Genomic DNA, 19,544 nt, shown 5'->3' with positions numbered 1-19,544 from the left:
GATCAGTTCGTTGAACATAATTCGCAGTCTGTTCAATTTTCAGATCTGCGTGAATACTTTTGTTTTTTACGTAGTAGGGGGCTCTTGTTATTATCCTTAAGATCTTGTTTAGAAGTTTCAAAATATAAATTTCTCAGTTTTTTTAATAATTAATTGCCTGTTATCCTTTAGTTACTATTACTGGAAAACGCATCATTCAGTATATCTGATAAAATATTTTATTCCGGACTAATTGAAATCAGATAAAATTATAAAAACAATTAAGCTGGTGATAAAGATACAATACGTTATCAGAACATTCTTGTATATCCTGGGATAGTTATCGTACCTCTAAATAAATGACAAAAACGCAGAAAATAAAATATTGAACAAATTCAAAAATGTAAATAATCCCTGCAACGCAGAGAAACTGACGTCTTTCAGAAACGTGCTAAAAGTTTTGGGAAAAAATTATGCCATTCGGTGGTTTCAAAGTAATTGTATATATATCTGTTGTCGCTGTCATATCTGCCCAAGAAATTAATCTAGAATCAGTATCTTCGTATGAAAAAGACAGTGGTATCTTCAAAGAAATTGTGGATATTTCTCAGGATGCTGAAGGCCCAATTCTTACCAGTTTAACTGAAAATCTGCAGCATGCTGGTACGTAATTATACTTTCGAAATTTTAATGAATTCATTATTTATATTTCAGCTTTAGATAATCTAAATTTTTATTAGCATCATATCTTGAAATTTTAAAGTTCCAAAATATTTAACAGCAGTAGATGGAAAAACCTAACTTACAGATAATATCTCAGAAATATTTTTATATTTAATGCATATGTTTCAATACACTTAAAAATTAAAGCATAAGTCTAATTAAAACTTACAGCTTGTTACCCTATTTTGCAACTGTCTTTTGACTTGGCGGATTTTATTTTAGCATTAAAGATCTTACCTTTGCAGCATTCGAAACATTTCGTTTTTTCCTTCGATATGTATTTGGAACAATTTTTCCACTTGAAGCCAAAATGTGACGTTTTTTTTTCCCCTTTCTCGTTGACAATATTACCTACTGTAAAGTTACATTTCAAAACACCATAGCCTCCACAGCGTTTTTAACAAATTTTCTTTGGGAAAAGAAGTAACACTGCCTTCCATCCACTTCTGCTTTAAAAGCGGCATTTTGCATAAAAAGCAAAGCTCTCAAGTAGCAGAAGATAATTTATACTTTCAAAAATATATTTGAAGTTAAAAAAAAATTTCAAAACAGACGACTTTTTTATAACAAAGCAAAATCGTCTTAAAAATGTGTGAACAGTGTCTATATAAGTCTTCATAAGATATTAATTTTGATGACATATCATTGTAGCAAATATTTCTTTTTCTATAGTTTGGACTCAGCCTCCTTAGCAGTTCATTTTAAATATAATATTTAGGGTTCTATATCTTTAAATTGTGAGAACCTAATACTTAAACTAGCAGAGCTGCTAGTAACTGTTCAGTTATTTCAGGTATTAAACTGATATATTTATTCCAACATCAAATTGCAATTTCTTTTTAATCTTATGATTTTCATATTTTGTAACTTTTGTAATTGTTTGAAGTTTTAATGGTAAATTCTTGTTAAATCGTAATCTGAAGTTTTAAGCTTAAAATTTTTATTAGCTATTATAAAATGAGTAAAGCGAACATATTTGCTAAAACGAATCCTCAGCAGAATTTCTCCTTATTTGCAGGATCTTTATTGAAAAACTTAACATGCAGATGTTAGTTTAGGTTTTAAACTTACTTTCTTCTTTTTCTTAATTATATACTTCTATATCGCTTAGCAATAATTCAACAATAATCTCTATCCGTAAATCAATAATAATTATATAACAGAAAAAATTGTGTTGGTATTATGAATTACCTTTTCTCGCGAAATGATATATGATATATTTTATTTTACATAAGTGAAAATTTCAAAATTTGAAAAACAAAACATTTTCTATATTTTAATATACAGAGTGTCCCGTAAATGTTGCGATAAACTTCGGCGTAGATAGGACACATCATGAGATTGAGAACTGCATAGGAGCCCATGTCCGAAAATTTCAGGGGTAAGTGGTAGTAGAGGTAGAAGATGGGAAAAGGAACAAGAATGATTAATTTGAAGCATTTATTGGACATGAATACAAATGGTGTACGACAGCTTGAATGTTAGAACAGATGCTGGAAGTTTGCAGCATCAGACGCCAAACATGTCTGACACCAACGGACCACTGATTGCCGGACATGTTCAAACACACCGGCAGTTTCTTTGATTGTAGATCCATTTCAGACACAACCGGATCGTAATACACGACACTTTCGATGGCTCTCCACAAACGAAATCGAGGCTGGATAAATCCAGTGAGCGTTGGGCCCAGAGAACCAGTCCACCACGCCGAATCCACCGATGTGGGAATGATCTGTTCAAATGGCTACGAATATCCAGTCCAAAATGAGCAGGTGCCCCAACATGTTGGAACCACATGTTGCACCTCACATTTGGTGGAACATCGTCAAGCAAGCCCGGAAGAACCTGTTCCAGAAAGATTAGATAATCCACAGCATTCAACCTGGATGATAAAAGGTACGGCCGGACTAAGCAGTCGTCGACCAAACCTGCCCGCACATGCAGATTTGAATTTGAAGCGTTGCTGTGTCGCATGGTGCCGTACACTGTGGGGGTTTTCTTGATCCCACAAATGCTGATTGTGGTGATATAATACGCCATCCTTATTGAATATGGCTTCATCCATGAACAACGCATAAGTTGGGAAATTACCATCACAGGCACCTTCTCGCAGAAAACACTGCGCGAAATGCACATGTTCAGGATGGTCATTTGTGAGCAATGACTGAAGCCTTTAGAGACGAAAGCCGTAGATGGACTCGGCGTTCAAGGCACGCAGGACACTGGTACGAGACGTTGTTAATTGAGAGGCAATAGCATTTATGCTGGTCCTCGAATTACTCTCCACCGTATCCAACACACTTTCTTCCCTAATGACTGAGCGAGTCGATCGTGGCCTGCATTCACTTGTCCTGCCACTTCTTAATGACCTACAGTCGCAAAAATTTTGATATAGACGTGCAAACAAACTGTGATGTGGTTGTTGTCGGGGAAGCGTTCTCGATAAATACATGCAGCGGCTCGACCATTATCATCAGCTATTTCATACACTAAATGCATGCCTGCAAGATCTCCGTTCGTATTAGCGTTCCATGCTCTTCGTATGGTGCCTACCGCTCGAATGAGGCAATTCTCACTTTCCACTAGCACTCACCTCTACAGCACCTCCTGGCGGCGTACAATGACGTTGATGTTCCCTACCTTGCCCAGAAGTTTGAACACTTACTGGACACCCTGTAGTAATTAGAGTTCAAAAATAGTAACATTTTTTTAATAATTCTTTAAATATTGTCAGCTAACCTATACGATAGAAGCTAAAATATAATAGCACTTTCCCTTAATGTTCAATCTTTCATTTTGCTTCAGTGCAAAGTCCCATTTTCGTGGTTTCCCTCATGTGCAACGTGTAAACGAGCCAGTTTCTCCTAGAAAGTCCTCCACGAAGGCATCCTTCCTTTTAAGCAGATAGCTGTCTAGTGCTTTGCTATATTTAAAATAAACCAAACTATAAAATCCTTAAAGAATTAAGTAATGCGTGCACGGAGTTTCAAAGTTGAACAAAGTTGAATTTATTCTACTAATCACAGTGAAACAGCCAAATGATTAGCAAATATGCGTGATTACAACTTACTTCCAGTTGTTTCCTTAAATTTTCTCCTGCTTATGGAAATAGTTGAAAAGTTTTTTTTTTAATTGCTATATATCAACAAGCTATTGATACTTGTTTATATATATTTAGACACTAACAGAAGGAAACAACAAAAATTATTTTCGCACACCGTAACTGTTACACCGCAGTTTATTGCAAAGGAAACGTTAACTCGTAATAATAATCCCCTCATTCAAGTCATATTTGGTGCCTACAGTATATTTTTAGCTCTATAAACTCAATCTCAAAGATGACTATTATGATATGATTTCAAAATACAATGAGACGTAAACACTCAACAATTCCATGAAAGAACTTAGAGTTTAATAGAACGGAAGAAAGGCATATGCATAAAACCTAAGCAGTTTGAAATTCGCTGTTTATTACGAATTCAATACTAAAATTTCGTTAAATTCCTTGTTTATGACCAAACTAATGCATTTTCTGATAAAAGTTTAAGTTATGTACTTTTAATAAAATTGAGCAACCAGAAATTAGAAACGCTTAGGCGCAGCGCTAGAGATTAACTTCAGATTTCACAGTATCGAAACGCTCTATGCGATAATGATCTATTTTTCATCTTAATAATGAGTTTTAAGTAGAGCATTCTGCATCGTATTCGTTTCGGAAGGTTGCAAAATATTTTATACACTGTTGCATGCGTACGGTTTCGTAATAGATTGACTGCACATAGGTCCGATGACAGGCTAATAAAATTTATTTTATCAACAGAAATACTTCAGATTTCCGGATTTTTATACAGAAATACTCGTACATGTGCAGTGCATCTAAAGAGAAAGCTAATCCGATCGTACGCTGTCGATATGCTATCGATAATCTAACAACTAGCAACAATAGCAACAACAGCTAACTAAACAGTTGAAAGCACATGCTTTCTCTCTCTCCAGCCTTATACACTTTCCAGCCTGCCGCTGAGCTATGTCTAATACTTTCTGCTTCTCGAAATTACTGGAAAAAAATCAGAGGGTCGAATTACGGTTAAAGCTAATAAAATAATAAATTAAATTTATTCAGTTACCATACCTATTTTGATGATACAGGGACCGGACCAAAATGTCGCCAAATTTTGCGACAAAATAAGTCGCCGAAAACGTTGTCAACTTGGCGACATCTCGCCACGTTACCGAGATACCGATTTATTCAGGGTTAAACGGAGTTGCCCCTGTATTTTTGCATTTCCGGCATAGCTTCTTTCTTTAGATTTTTCGCATTACATTACACAGAAAAATACAATTTCACATATCAAAATCACTAAACAAAACTCACTATGTACTAAAATCATTTCTCTATGAACAAACTTCGTAACAATATTATAAAATTAAATGTGTTTAAATAAACTATGCAATCTCATATAATTTAAACCAATACTTAAGGCTAAACACAGGAAAATTGTGATCAAGTTTATGCCAAGGCAAGAATCGGCATTAGAAAGAAAGAAAAAATGAATGAGAAAGAATACAAAACATTAAGATTTTATTTGAATATTTATAGCAGTCAATTCCAAACACTTAAAAAATTTTTCTCTTTATAAAAAACTTACCCAAAGAAATTATCAAATATTAATGAGTAAACAGTCAATTTTGTTTTAAAACTAAGGAATTTCTGGTGTTTCATAAATTTGGAAACATATTTAAAAAAATTACATGAAATCAAACAAATTTGCTTATATCAGAATGCAGTGCACTTTAAGACTTATTACAAAGGCAGATTTTTCTGGCATAAACATATCATAAACTGCTACATAAGTAGTAATAGGGTATTATGCTAGCGAAAACAAGCAAATAGATTCTATATAATGTACTCCTTTTACTTTGATGGCACATACTATCAGTAAAAATTGGAATTAAAATATATCTTTTCAAAATAAATGCATTCTCATTACTAAATATGGGTTCTGATACAAACCACATGCTAATATGCCACCTTGATGGTTTTGTATGACTTTTTAAAATATGTTCAAACTTACAGAATGCCCTGTATATTTCTTATTTTTTTCCTCCTACTTCGATGATAAATTTTAGTACAGAACTTGAACAATCAGAAATCTTTCAATTGTTTCCTTAACTTCTGAACTCTGTTTTCAACCTCACGAGAAAAAAATATAATCAGTGATCGTGTAAAACAATTGACCAATTGTTTTACTTATGAACGGCAATTCAAGCTTTATGTTGATGCTATGGACTTCGTAATATGCTTTATTAACTCAACATTTAGTAATATCAGGGTCCATGTTCCTTCTTACCTTCTTCGGGAACATACAAGGACCTGACTCGGAACAGAGAGCTTACTAAAGCTATGTTCACTAATTGTGGTACGTAGACAGGATACAGACTAAGGGTATACAAAACCCTTTATTTTTCTCTATATACAATAACTTCCGTACTTCGGAATACACTGACCCGCTACTTGGGGTCTAACGTAAAAGTATAAAAATAAAACTAAACTCTAATTTAACTTTAGAATAATAAACGTGGAAGATTGGCCTTATATTAACAGGAAGCGTATGTAGTACAGAGACTGTGAACACTACAATACGTTTAAATTTATCAAGAGGATTAAAACCTCTGGCCTGGAAGGCAAACAGCAACTAAGTAACTTCTAAGGTAAGCGGCCTGCTTTGACTCACTGCTTCCTCTCTCTTGCTTGGCAAAAAGCCACAACTTAAGTACTTGGCGTTCGCCAGACAAACTTTGCATAAAAACCTTAACGCTTATAATTCTGGCCGGAAGTAGAAAATAAGAAGTTATAGTAAAGATTTAAAATAAAATAAACGTTAGTAAAACTTAAGATCCTTACAGTAATTCATCATATATTTAAATCTATCAAGTATTTTACTTATTTCAATTGCAATTATTTTCTTTTGTAATTGTGGGTTGTAGAAATAGGTAAACATCCTGCTGTAACATCTGCCATGTTATCTAAGTTGCTTAAGCTAAGATTTAGGGAAACGGATGTAAAATTAAAAAACTGGAAAAATTATCAGATCAGAATGAAATTTTAAGAGCGCAAAATAGAGAGCAGTTATGATTGGCTTTTATGAAAGTTAATTTATTTTTGTCATGATAAGAAAACTATCTTGGATAAATTTTTAAAAACGTTAGTTAAAAACTTTAGAATAAATAATGACAATGATATATGCTCTTGAAATTTTTATTGTATAACAGAATACTTTCTAAAGCAAACCTTTCCGATTCTCAAGTAAAAATTATCTTCAACTGCACTACAGACTGTAACAGGCCACGGCCGTCTCAATAAGCTTCCTCCAATGGACCTGATTAGTCGTTTACGTTCCGCCAAAGATTGATTTTTAAAGTTTTCAGATCTGCCACCACACAGATAATCCATCTTGTTCGAGATCCTCCTCTTTTCCTGGTACCCTCTTGTAAAGATCACCTTTTAAACATAGTTCTAGTTGTCATATCTAAGCATATGTCCAAACCACCTGATACGATAAGATTTTATAACTCGGACAATATTAGGTTGTTTGTATCTTCTGTATATTTCATGGCTAAACAAAATTCATCAATTATTTTTAAAGTCTTGAGATCTCCTCTACACAGTCTGTTCATCTTGTGCTATATCCTCCTCTTTTCCTGGTAGCCTATACACTTGCAAAGGTCACCTTTTTAACAGGGTTCAAGTTGTCACATCTAAAAATAGTCCAAGCCACCTGACACGGTAAGATTTGATGACTCGGACAATATTATGTTGTTTCTATCTTCTGCATATTTCATGGTTAAAGAAAATTCTTCATTAATTATTTTTAAAGTCCTGAGATCTCCTCTACACAGTCTGATCATCTTGTGCTAGATCTTCTTCTTTTCCTAATAGTCTCTACACTTGCAAAGGTCACCTTTTTAACAGGGTTCAATTTGTCACATCTAAAAATAGTCCAAGCCACCTGACACGGTAAGATTTGATGACTAGGACAATATTATGTTGTTCCTATCTTCTGCATATTTCATGGTTAAACAAAATTCTTCATTAATTATTTTTAAAGTCTTGAGATTTCCTCTACACAGTCTGTTCATCTTGTGCTAGATATTCTTCTTTTCCTAATAGTCTCTACACTTGCAAAGGTCACCTTTCTAACAGGGTTCAAGTTGTCACGTCTAAAAATAGTCAAAGCCACCTCATACGGTAAGATTTGATGACTCGGACTATATTAGGTGGTTTTTATCTCCTGTATATTTTATTTCATGATTAAAAAATTTTCCTTCTATTATTTTCTCTAACTGAGCCGTTTATTTTTCGCAGAATTTTTCTTTGAAAGATTAAAAGCCTTTCTTACCTGTAGACCAGCATTCACAAACCATAGAGTATGATAGATCTAATAAGATTTCCATGCACATTTATTTTTGTCTTGAAGTTTAATAATTTAGACACTAAAAAATTCTTAAAACAGTGATAGCATCTATTAGCTCTAAATAATCTATTTGAGAAAATTATCATTGCACTTAATTTTCAAGATGAAAGATATGACGGCATAAGAAAAAAAGTAGTGTGGCAATCTAATGTTCGACTGCGGGCGCAGCCAATCCAGGTCATGTGGTTTATGTAAAAACTGCTAGCGCGGCAGTGAACTAGCTCACTTCGCCCTTAGCTGGAGCATTGGATGTCTGAATTTTAGTTCAGTAGATTTTGTTATTTCAGTTGCGTTTAAAATTATGGTGTGTGTGAATAAAGGTTATGTTTAAGGAAAAAGAGTCATGTCAATTCAAGGATATACAACACGCACATAACCACCACGCCACTATAAAATGCAGACCCGGCGTCAACGACCATAAAATGGCTACTCGCATGAAGCTTATACTGGTTGTTCGTTTAAGAACTTGGTTCCAGAACTTTTGTGTTTTTTCCCTTCAGCCGCTAACATGGAGGAAACAGCAGCCGTCAAGATTCCAATTTACAATCCGATTGACCCGGCATTGTGGTTTGTTATGTGTGAAGCAACTTTTGCTTTAGCCGCACCCAAGCCTATTACGGATTCGAAGACAAAATTTAACTACTGCGTCGCTCATTTGCCGCCGGAAATTGCTGAGATATCATTCTCCGGGAACGTACAGATGCTTCTTACGAAGACCTCAAAGCTGCTATTACGGAAACGCTGTGGAGAAAGCAGTACGAGTGAAATACGGAAATTACTCACCGGCGAGCAACTTGGAGATAGGAAGCCATCAAAACTTGTTCGTGTAATGACTAGGCTGGCTGAAAAATACAATGTGCCTGACTCTTTGTTACTGGAATTATTCATGAACCAGATGCCGCCAAATGTCCAGTCTATTCTAGCGTCGGTTGAGCCGCTCGATTCATCGAAAGCTGCCAGTATCGAGGATAGAATATTGGAAGTTACACCCGCTCAGGTAAGCGAAGTTTCTTCTCGTGTATCTCTCAATGTCTCTGAGAATTCTAAATTGGATTCCCTGCTGGAGGAAGTGTGCAAATTGCGTAGCGAGGGTTTGTCTCTACGACGATCACGCAGTGTTTCCAAAAATCACTATAACAGGAAGTGAAGCCCTTCAGCTAAGGCTGCTTCGAACTGTTCCTATTGTTGGTATCATCATAAATTTAATGAAAAAGCTAAAATGTGTGTTCCGCCATGTACATTCCAGGGAAACGTACCAGGAAAAGTGTAGTGGCGACATGCGCTTTACCCTCTGAGTCTCGTCGCCTTTTCATTAGAGACAGGAAATCGAATAGAATATTTTTGTTCGACACTGGCGCAGACGTTAAACTTCTTTCAGCAACCAGACAGGAAGCGCGTCAAACACCTATTATGACGTTTTCTGCAGCAAATGGTACCCCTATTCCAGTTTATGGACAAAAAGCGTTAATTATTGACCTTGGACTTCGTCGTAATTTTAATTTTACTTTTTATGTTTGTAAAGTGTCAACAAATATTATTGGATCTGATTTCTTGCATTATTTTGATTTATTACCTTATTTAAGGAACAAAAAACTTGTTGATTTAAAAACACATTTAAAAATTAATTGCAGTGTAATTAACACACATTTATATTCAATTTGTAATAAAACAATTATTACAAATTGTATTTACGATAAATTACTCTCTAACTATCCTTAACTGTCAAAGCTTCCTGATCTCAATAAGACTGTTAAGCATAATACTATGCATTTCATTGAAACCATTGGTCCTCCTGTTTCATGTAAGCCAAGGAGATTAGCTCCAGTTAGATTAAAAATTGCTAAGAATGAAATTCAGAAAGTGGTCAATTTAGGTCACATGCGAGCCTCCAAAAGTAATTACTCCTCTCCTCTTCACATGGTGTCAAAAAAGGGCACAAACGAATTGAGACCTGTGGGAGATTTTCGGAGGTTAAACGCTCAGACAGTGAAGGATAAGTATCCTATTTCCAATATTTGCGATTTTGCAGCGGAGTTACATGAAACAAAGGTATTTTCTCGATTAGATTTGGTTAAAGCATATCACCAAATTCCAATTAATCCCTCTGATATCCATAAAAAGGCTATTGCCACTCCTTTTGGACTTTTTAAGAGCACAAGAATGCAATTTGGGTTATGCAATGTAGCTGCAACCTTTCAACGCTTTATTGATGAAGTAACTCGCGAGCTGTCAGGAGTATTTGCTTTTGTCGGCGATATATTGATAGCGTCAAAAGGCGAAAATGAGCATTTCATACACTTAAAAGCCCTTTTTGGAAGATTAAGTAATTATGGGTTAAGACTTAATGTATCTAAATGCAGTTTTGGTTTAACGTCTTTGGAATTTTTTGGGTTTTCATGTATCTGAACAGGGTTTAAAACCTTTACCCGAGAGGATAGAAGCTATTCAAAAATTTCCTAAACGAAACACATTAACCCAGTTAAGGAAATTTCAAGGCAAATTTAATTTTTACAGACGTTTTGTCCCAAGAGGTTCACATATTTTAGCTCCCTTGAATAAGTTACTGGAAGGCCGCATTAATAAAAGGAAACCTTCACTACCAAGCGAAACAAAAGAATATCCTCTCGAATGGGACGACGAAGCCGAGAAAGCATTCGAAAATGCAAAAAAGGCAATTGCTGAGGCAACCCTTCTCAAACACGCAATTCCTGGTGCAACTTTAAAACTTTGTACCGATGCATCAGACGTTGCGGTTGGTAGCTCATTAATGCAACTACATAATTCAGTTTGGGAACCCATTGCGTTTCTATCCGTTACCCTCAGCAAAAGTCAAAGGAAATGGTCAATTTATGATCGAGAACTATTAGCAATTTATTTGTCTATTAGGAAGTTTCGGCACATGCTTGAAGGCAGGGTCTTTACAATCTACACTGACCAAAAGCCCTTAATATATGCTTTTAAGCAGAACCCCGAAAAGTGTTCTGCACGACAACTTCGTTATCTTGATTTTATTGGCCAATTTTCCACTGACATACGATACATCAAAGGTCGTGACAATATCGTTGCTGATGCCTTATCTAGGGCAGAAATAGTTTAGTATCTGATAATCAATACATTTATTATAAAAGTTATCCTAAGCACAAATTCAGGACTCTGAAATTCAAAATTACTTATCTCAATCTTCACCAGTTTTTAAACTTGAGAAACATTACTTTCCTTTAGAAGATGTTACTATTTGCTGTAATATGGACACAGGTATACCTCGACCGTTCATACCTAAATCTTTCCGCTCTAAAATATTTCAGAAGATTCACTGTATTTCTCATGCCGGTATTTCAACTTCAACAAAGCTAATTACTAAGCGCTATTTTTGGCCTAATATGAAGAAATTTATTAAAACTGCAGTTCAGTCATGTCTACAGTGCCAACGTTCTAAAATTCACAGGCATACGAAATCACCGTTGGGTACCTTTTCCTTGCCTGATGCAAGATTTGCTCATTCCATATTGATTTCATAGGTCCTCTTCCACCGTCTAAAGGAAACCGTTATTGCAGTCGACATGTCAGCTCAGACGACTTGCAAAGTGTTAGTGTGCATAACTAGATAACAAGATTTGGCTGCCCGGTATCAATAACAACTGATCAAGGCCGAAATTTTGAATCTCACTTATTTAAGGATTTAATGAAAATTTTGGGTACACATCGTATTAGAACTACTGCTTATCATCCTCAGTCCAATGGACTGATTGAGAAATTTCATAGGCAACTTAAAAGTTCAATAATGGCTCATAACAACCCAAAATGGACTGAAATTCTGCCTATTATTCTGTTGCGTATTAAATCTGCCATTAAGAAAGATATAAATGCTACTTGAGCTGAACTTGTCTACGATACTAAGATTACCGTCAGATATGCTGAATGATACAAATATTGTATCGCCTACTGAATCTTATGTGTCATAACTTCGATCAGTCATGCATTTAGTTAGACCTATTCCAACCTGTAGGCATATTCAATCACCAATTTATGTACGTCCAGCACTTCAAACCTGTTCTCATGTATTTCTGCGTGTCGATTCTGTTAAACCACCTCTAACTCCACCTTACACTGGTCCTCATACCGTGGTTAAACGAACGGATAAGAATTTTATTATTGAGGTAAATAACAAAAAGATTACAGTTACAATCGATCGTTTAAAACCAGCATATATGTTGTTAGAATGTATAAATTCACCTGTAGTTCCTCAGTTTCCACAGGAAGTCTGCGAAGACTCAAAAATTTTTCCAAAACAAGTAGTTACCCGAAGTGGACGTCGTGTTCATTTTCCTAAACACTAATTACTGTAATATGATTAAAGTTTTCTCTTGTGGTTTGCTTCAAATGTTACAGTGTATAGATATTTGATTTTTTTTTTTTTTTTTTTTTTTTTTTTTTTTTTTGCATGCGTATTGAGAGTTATATAAAATGCTTATTAACTTTTCATTATTTTTGTTTAACTAAGTTATGCATTGTATGGGTATATATTCCAATCAGAGTTGTAAATGTATTATTACTATTCATATATTTGTATTTCTTTTTGTACGTACAATTTTATAGTATAACTGTTATTTGAATGTACATATCTTAAATCGGAAATTTACAGCCAACCCCTTTTGTGTCGTGACTGTGTCACTGGGAGGGATACTCTCTGGCGCTGCGTGCGTAGCCAATCCACGTCATGTGGTTTATGTAAAAACTGCTAGCGCGGCAGTGAACTAGCTCACTTCGCCCTTAGCTGGAGCATAGGATGTTTGAATTTTAGTTTAGTAGATTTTGTTATTTCGTTACGTTATTTCAGTTGCGTTTAGAGTTACGGTGTGTGTGAATAAAGGTTATGTTTAAGGAAAAGGAGTCAGGTCAATTCAAGGATATACACCAAGCACATAACCACCACGCCACTAAAGTAGAAAAGGGTTTCTTTCATATTTGACAGGTACTTAGATGATTGTATGGTACGGTAACCCCGTAAAAGGTTTCCAAAATAACTGTGCGATAGAAATTATCAGCATTTTTGTGAGACGATTTATTTGTGAAACCCTGGTTTGAACCTGATAATAACCAAACATGGCACCAAATAAGTGCAAAAGTTTCTAATATCAAAATAGGGCTAGGAGAGAGGAAATCATACATTAGTGAATATAATATCGTTTCGTACGGCGTCGGTACCGAAGTAAAGTACCGCCACAGTACTGACATTATGAAGAAGAACCATTATCCCTTAAGGTAATACGATACGTAGCATTTGCTTAACGCAAAACTAATTCAAAGGTCTTTTCAATTACTAGAGACATTTTAAGCCTCGAGACTCCTGTACCTTATTAGGTTCAATTACACCAAAATTCAAATTTAAGACTGAGTATAATAATGATAGTGCATTGTGTTTTTCATATTGCCGGGATCGTTCCCCGTTGAATAACCTTATCAAGAGAACCATTTTGATAAACAAGTAATAGGCAAAGCGTTTAACAGCTTAATATCTGTTTATTTTAGATCTTATATTCTAGATTAACTATTTTTGTTACAAACAAAAATCCTATATATTTAGAAATCGTATCATCACAAGAGAGGATAAGGGTACCCTAAACGTATTACACTCTCCTTACACATAAAGTCAGTTACAGTTATCAACTTTATCAATTCATTGTAATAAAAATATTAATGAAACCTTCTTAATTTTGCTCTTCTAATTTAATACTAGTATCAATTAATGCCAAACGTTAAGTAAATTTTAACAATACAGAAACCAAGAAAGTCAGCGAAGTCTTTTTTTTTTTTTTTTTTTTTTTTTTTTTTTTTTTTTTTTTTTCATTAACACTTACTTTTTATCCGTTAAGAGGATAAAGCGGGAAGCTGGAAAAATTATAGAAGACAACTTAAATGAACTTATCCTTGACGATCCCACTTGCCGATGACGGCCGGTGCTAAGAAGACGACTGGACGAACAGGTGTCTAGAACCGGGTCTAGGCATATAAATCGGCTCTCCGGTGACACATCCAAGAGATTCGGACTCCAAAAGAAACCTTGAAGAGCGACATTGAAATGATGACGCACTTCTAAGAGACCTTTTTCACTCCAGAAAAAATGTTATATGAAACCACCGGATAGCCAGGTTTAAGGAACTTAGCTGGGGGGGGGGGGTTAAACAAAATATATGTAAGTCTCTAATAATTAGACTGAATCGAATGTAAAGTAATAAAGAGAGAGCGTTGTTCTACACAACGTTTATTGACGAACACCAAAGACGAACTAATACATATACATAATTATTAATGACATCGCAGTTTCTTTTTAAAAACAAACACTGCCGCCATCTATTGGCAGTCGGAGGATACATAATCATAAACTTATATTTAACACTCCCCCCCCCATGCATCCCTAAACGGATGCATCAATTTTACTGAACTTCAAGATTATAAAGTCTTTCAAATGGTCTTCTAACAACACCCTATCCAAATGAATCTCACAAGATCTAATTCTACCATCTCTGTTGTGAAATAATTCCTTAATCTTACCTAACTTCTAGTTACAGCGTTTCACATTATCTTCTCGTACAAGCGCTACATCATTAATTTTAAAAACGGGAGAATTTTTTGGAGTTTTTGAAAACATCACTGATCTTAATTCTAGCAAATATTCTTTACAAAACCTTTTCCATAAATGCCCTAATAATAATTGCCTATGCTTCCATCTTTTAATTAACTGAGATCTTTTAGATACTAGTTTAGATTCAGGTGAAGGTAAAACAGTTAATCTAGATCCAGTTATAAAATGAGAAGGTGAAAGAGGATCAGGTACATTGGTTCATTGTATACATAGGTTATAGGTCTAGAATTAATAACAACTTCAACTAAACCAATATGCAGTTCTTCATGATATAAAGAAGCTTTACCTAAGATACGTTTTAAACACGTTTTTACAGATCTTACCAAACGTTGCCAAAATCCACCCTAGCAAGGAGCACCTTCTACAATAAATTTCCATTCAAACCCATTTTTCCCATGTAAATTTAGAACGTTTTCATCTTTACCCAATTTACATAAATATTTTAATTCACGATCAGCAGTTTTAAGGATATTATTATTATCGCAATAAGTAACTCTACAAATACCCTTACGTGCAAAAAATCTACGGAAGACTTGAATGAAACACTCTGCACTTAAATCTGATAACAATTCTAAATGGACTCCTCGAGTCAGTCACTGCATCGGTAAACAATAAGATATACATTTTTGTACCCTCTTTCAAATACAAAGGGACAGCAAAATCTACGTCACTTACCTCAAAAGGTTGAACTTTCTCCACTCGGTGAGCAGGAAGAGGAGCCGATATCTCGTGTCCAGCTTTAGCATTATAATTTTTACAAAATCTACAATCCTGCTTTACTAATCTACTGTGTTTACAACTGATCTATCTTTTTCAAAGTTTCAAGAACGCCCTCCATTTCCGAAATATTCAGTCTGTCCATTTTTCTCGTTCGTAACAATCCCGGTATGGAGGTACCATAAACAAAATATATGTAAGTCTCTAATAATCAGACTGGATTGAATGTAAAGTAATAAACAGAAAACGTTATTCCACACAACGTTTATTGACGATTTCTAGAGGATCGATTTCCGAAACGAAAATACAAAATAACAGATTTATAGAAAGATGCAAAATTTTAATTTTCCATGCATATATTCCTTATTGTTATTTTCATGATTTTCCCCATGCGTAACGTGTATACGCGCCAGTTCTCCTTAGAAAGTCCTGCACGAAGGCATCCCTTCCCTTAGGTAAGTAGCTCTAGTGTGCTTTGCATTTGTCAACAAAATCAAATCAAATCTTTCTTGAAGATATATAGAAGGAAGTCGGAAAAAGTTAACGCTCGAATTCCATCAGGTACACTGCTCACGCTCAAAACTAAAATGAAGTTCAGCCAGGGTAGGCCCCTGTTTAGATTTGGGAATATGCTTAATCCCAATTCAGTATTTGGGAATATACGTATATTCCCAAATCAAACAATTCAGTCACTAGGTGTTATTGAAAATATATAACATACTGAAGAGTCTGATGTATTTACGGCAGTGTATACCTTCCTACAACTGCTTGTAGATATGTTTCATGGGGTAAATATGACTGCTATGATCCTGCGCAATAATACTCTTCGTTTTAAATATTTGAAACTATGCTTAATTTAGAGCAACAATCCTATTACTTTAACACATGAAATATGAAAAGTATAGATGATTAGAATCTCTAGAACACAGTAGTCATAGCCCTCGGAAACAACGTGATAAACTGCTTTACGACTGTCGTTAAAACGTTTTTAGATTTGGCACGTTCCTCTGGTTTTATCACGCATCGTGAAATTTAGTATCATTTAAATAGTTATTTCTATTTCAGAATTTATCTGTGTTTACAGTCATTTTAATCGCTGTAATATTAAATAACTTTCTAAAATTTTGAATGAATTCTTTGTCCTATGTGGTGTAATCATTTTATTTTTTCACAAAGAACACTTTGCCTTTAATCAGATTTATTCTTATCATATTAATCGTAAACAGAATCTGATAACGGACTGAGTTTATTAGGTAACTCAAAGTCGAAAGGTGACGCTGCTAAAAATGGTGGTTGCACATTGGCGCAAAGCAGAGAGAATGCCAGAATATTGTTACACTGTAGCATTTGTCCATTTGTGCAAGACCATAGCATTGAACTCTCAACAATGTATTTTATTATATTAGTAATTCAAAATATACGCTAACAATGCGTAACCTACTGACCATGTCTGACGCGTTGTGATCTTTAAGATAAATGTGCTAATAATTTCACTATTCTACTGCATTTATGCTTGTATTTTCTCACTTGCATTTTTCTTCTTATACGTTATATCTATAATAAACAATAATTGACACCTAAGTAAAAAACTAAAAACTAAGTAAAATAAAATAAATGGGTAAATAAAATGAAATTAAAATTAAATTTAAAATATTTATGCTTTTATACTTTATTTATTCTTCATTTTCACTTATTTAACTCAAAACTTACCACTTACTTTATTTTAAAGACAACAGGTCTTGTTGCTGTAATAAGGAAAATGTGTGCTGTTAAAAGGGAACTTGTTGTTGTAATAAAGGATACAAAGAATTCTTTCAAAATTTTAGAAAGTTATTTAATATTACAACGATTAAAATGACTGTAAACACAGATAAATTCTGCAATAGAATGAACTATTTAAATGATACTGAATGACAGATCTTGTTGCTGTAATAAGGGGCATAATATGCGGGATATACTAGTGATAAAGATAAAAGTTTCTCTGTGCAGAAATTATATCTTTCAAAGTACACTAGTAAGCCCCTATTCTCTACAGAATCGAGCAATGCTTAAAATTAAAATGTTCAACCAACGTCGTTATGTCCTGTCCCAACGTTCAGCTGTCGTTTTCAATCTCCAATGATATAGCTCCAATAATGTTTCTGACGGGTAAATATTGATGTTAGCTCTTCATGAGTACGAAAATTAAAGTTCTTCCTGAGCACAAAAGAATAAAATTTTTTAACTGTTCAATGTGGATATTAACTCGCTGGGACACGGAGAGAACTAAAGTTTGATTTTTCAAAATTCCCTCTCAGATTATTCTCAGCTCTCAGTTTCGAAAACATAACTTATAAAACAAACTTTAATCAGCTGAGTGCGTCCATGCGCCACACATTTTTATTTCAACTTAAGTGTAATTATTTTTAGTTTAAGTTTAAATTTTAGTTTTAGTTTAATTATTCAGGATTATGTTAATTTTATTAACAATTAAATTTTAAGTTCCTTTCCTGTCAAATTCTTAACTTCAACTTAATACTTCCGGCCAGAACGTAGTTTTGGAATCTTACTGAAATTTTAATCAGGAGGAACGGTATTTAAACCCCGAAGTTACTTACAGAGTGAGAAAGAATCAGAGTTTCTGATTTACGCGCGTCTGCCCTTTTGGCCACTCTCTCTCAAAGCGGTTATTACGCTCGGCCGTACTCAGGCCCCTGCTAAGCTTCGTAGTCAACTAAGTTAAGGGGCCAACTCGATTGGAATCTTGATAGCTTCGGCTATATTTCTTTAGTTAACCTTAGTTTTAGTTTAATTCTTAGTCTTTTAAGTTCAAGCCCAAGTGTCAGCTTTGTTTGTACACTCCTAGGTAGAGTTTTGTTAAATCTTATTGGAATAATAAAATGTTAGTTACCCTTCTATCACGTTGTTTCTTGTCACCCAAACTTCAGCGATTATTCGCTGTCTAGTTCTTAAGACTCGTCACTTCCTACAGTAACTGAGATTTACACAGTCAAAGTCTTACAACTTAATTAGTATTTTTTTATGCTAGAGACGTAAAAAAGAGCAATGTCCTCGCCCTGACTCTCGGCTTCGAATTATTTAAAGGGCAACTAGGGATTATAGGACCCAATCGCCAAATCTTGGTGGTGAAGAATCATCGCCCGAACCACTTTTTAGTTTGGACACCACTGAAGAGACATTTGGTTATTTTAAAGCTAGAAAACAAGAAAAATGAGCAATGCTTTCGCCGGGACTCAAAAAAAAACAAGAATAAAACAGAAAACAAGAACATCTCGAATACGTGCCGAGTGTGCTACCGTTACACCACTGAGGCATTTAGAAACGAAAGAGAAAATACCTTATTTAGTTAAAAAATATGCTTAACTTCTGTAAGACCAAACTGTTCATTAGTTACTAGTAAAACAAAAATCATATGTAAAGCATCAATTCTGTACTTTCAGCCCTTGTCTGGCCGTATCAAAATTATTTTTGTTGCAATAAATTCCTTATGGGAGGGCGGAGAGTATTCCTGCTAACCTCTGCTAGCCACTAGGAGTCTCTGCTCTCCATCACCTATCTAACTTATAAAAATTATGCTCTTAAACACTTACAAAGCTTACAAAATGTGGAAATGATAATCTAGCTCAAAATCATAAGATAATGGGTTAATCAACATAAGCTACTCTACATGCTTTTCTCAATTATATTTGTTTTTACAAATATAATATTCATTTAAATATATGTTCTCCATTTGCTGTTTGTTGGAGGCATTCGCACACTTGTAAATCTTAATCACACAGCTCAAAAATACCACTAAAACTGGTAGACCTGAATTATCTGTTGGCTCATCCATCTGTAAACAATTTCATTGCAAATTTGAAATCAAATACTTAGTTCTGTCTATATATTAGTAAGAAAATCAGCGTTGCAAAACAGCTTAATTAGATAACTGTAATAAATTAATTCTTTAGCGGATTCTTCATTGGACATAATGTCTTTCGCACAAGAATTGATAAATTCTTTTTTCA

General features: G+C 34.5%; 1 protein-coding gene across 1 annotated transcript in view; it reads left to right on the top strand.

Moving 5' to 3' along the window:
• The first annotated feature begins 323 nt into the window (after positions 1–323).
• The window catches only part of LOC118183009 (uncharacterized), a 47,362-nt gene continuing 28,141 nt past the window's right edge, over positions 324–19,544 (top strand). The window contains exon 1 of the mRNA XM_085827146.1: positions 324–642. Within this exon, the coding sequence (XP_085683272.1) occupies positions 453–642 (190 nt within the window). The 5' untranslated portion in view covers positions 324–452. The remainder of the gene's footprint in view (positions 643–19,544) is intronic.

This window comes from Stegodyphus dumicola, chromosome 11 (genome assembly GCF_044657685.1).
Source record: "Stegodyphus dumicola isolate Sdum_Otavi_A_Nest chromosome 11, ASM4465768v1".
NCBI lineage: Eukaryota > Metazoa > Arthropoda > Arachnida > Araneae > Eresidae > Stegodyphus > Stegodyphus dumicola.
The sequence above is the reverse complement of the archived record's forward strand: the minus strand, read 5'-3'. Positions and strand labels throughout refer to the sequence as shown.